Below are 1,286 nucleotides of genomic sequence, written 5' to 3'. Positions count from 1 at the left end.
GTCTAACCTTTGCCTTGAAGTTGTGGTGAGGTCCCCCCTTCTCATATCGTTCTATCGTGTGATAGTCATTTCCTCTTTTGAAACCGAACTCGTACTGCTTCTTATCAGGCTGGTGAGCATACCTGTGTCAAAGAAAATGGGTTTCATAAGAGAGAACGGAAGGTCGTGAAGGAAAGACGTAAAGAAATAAGTTATTTGATTTTGTTTTCTCGTGTAATCTGCACTGATGATGTGTACATTCCAGTGACATATCAGGGGGAATAGAGGGATGCAGAGGGCATATTACCCTTTAAGTTTTATTGACTGCTAAATCAATATAAGAAGCTGAGGAGTTCAAAAATATTTTCAAAAGGTCGCTGGCAAATCACAGAGAATCAGTATATTCAGTATATATCACAGGTGCTATACTTCCATGGGTACATCCCTGATATGCTCTATTAAATTGCAACTTTTTATACTTTATTCTGTGAACTTAGTGGTTTGTGTAGTTTGTGGAATTGATCGAGTGGTATGGAACTCTTTTCTGTCAAAATATTTGACAGAAAAGTTCAGCCATTAACTTGCCCTAAACTCTCACCAACCTCCCAAGCTCTCTCATGCGTTATTTACTTGATTTGCATGAATATATTAAAACATATAAAGAGAAGAAACATGCACTGAAGACCTAAATACAAGATGAAACTATAAACTTACATAAAGAATTTCTCCCCGCCATGCCCTCCGTGTCCTTGAGTGGCCGCACCCGTCAGGTCACTCCCTGATGACGTCACAGTAGCGGCACCTGTTGAATTTATACAAAGATGTCTTTTATCAATACATCTGTTAAGATTTAAGAATATGCAACAGGAAAATGCTAAGTGAGGACCCTGATCCTATGATAGCCAAAATAAGAAAACAAAACCTAAAAGTTACGGTACAATATAAGAAAAGAAGAAAAGTAGAATAAAAATACTATTAATATGATATTCACCGAAATAAACTGACGGTCATTTTCAAAGATCAACAAACGAAACACTTAATTTACCTAGCTGATCAGAAGGCGGTTTTTGTTTCTGCTGCTCGGGTTGGGAGTCAGCCACCGAGAGAGCCAGAACACAGCACAGCACAGCGGCAATTCCGGTCCTCGCGCCCATTGCTGTGTGCTGGGGGAGAACCAGGGCAGATTTATGCTTCTTTCTCTTGTTCTTATGACCCCCCTCCCCGCAAATGAAGATACACATAAAGAGGGAAATACATATTGGTGCTTATAATGTGATGTATGGACGAAGGTTAAAAGGGGCGGAAGG

The 1,286-nt window shown here is 39.9% G+C and overlaps 1 protein-coding gene across 1 annotated transcript in view; it reads right to left on the bottom strand.

Annotated features, from left to right (window-relative positions):
- Positions 1–1,237, bottom strand: part of LOC119594917 — a gene marked incomplete in the record, with an annotated part of 3,705 nt that extends 2,468 nt beyond the window's left edge. Inside the window, 3 exon segments of the mRNA XM_037943989.1 lie at positions 8–122; positions 694–781; positions 1,025–1,237. Of these exon segments, the coding sequence (XP_037799917.1) occupies positions 8–122; positions 694–781; positions 1,025–1,220 (399 nt within the window).
- Between the last annotated feature and the right edge of the window lie 49 nt (positions 1,238–1,286).

Source organism: Penaeus monodon, chromosome 34, assembly GCF_015228065.2.
Source record: "Penaeus monodon isolate SGIC_2016 chromosome 34, NSTDA_Pmon_1, whole genome shotgun sequence".
Taxonomy (NCBI): Eukaryota; Metazoa; Arthropoda; class Malacostraca; order Decapoda; family Penaeidae; genus Penaeus; species Penaeus monodon.
This window is presented reverse-complemented; position numbering and strand designations above follow the sequence as displayed.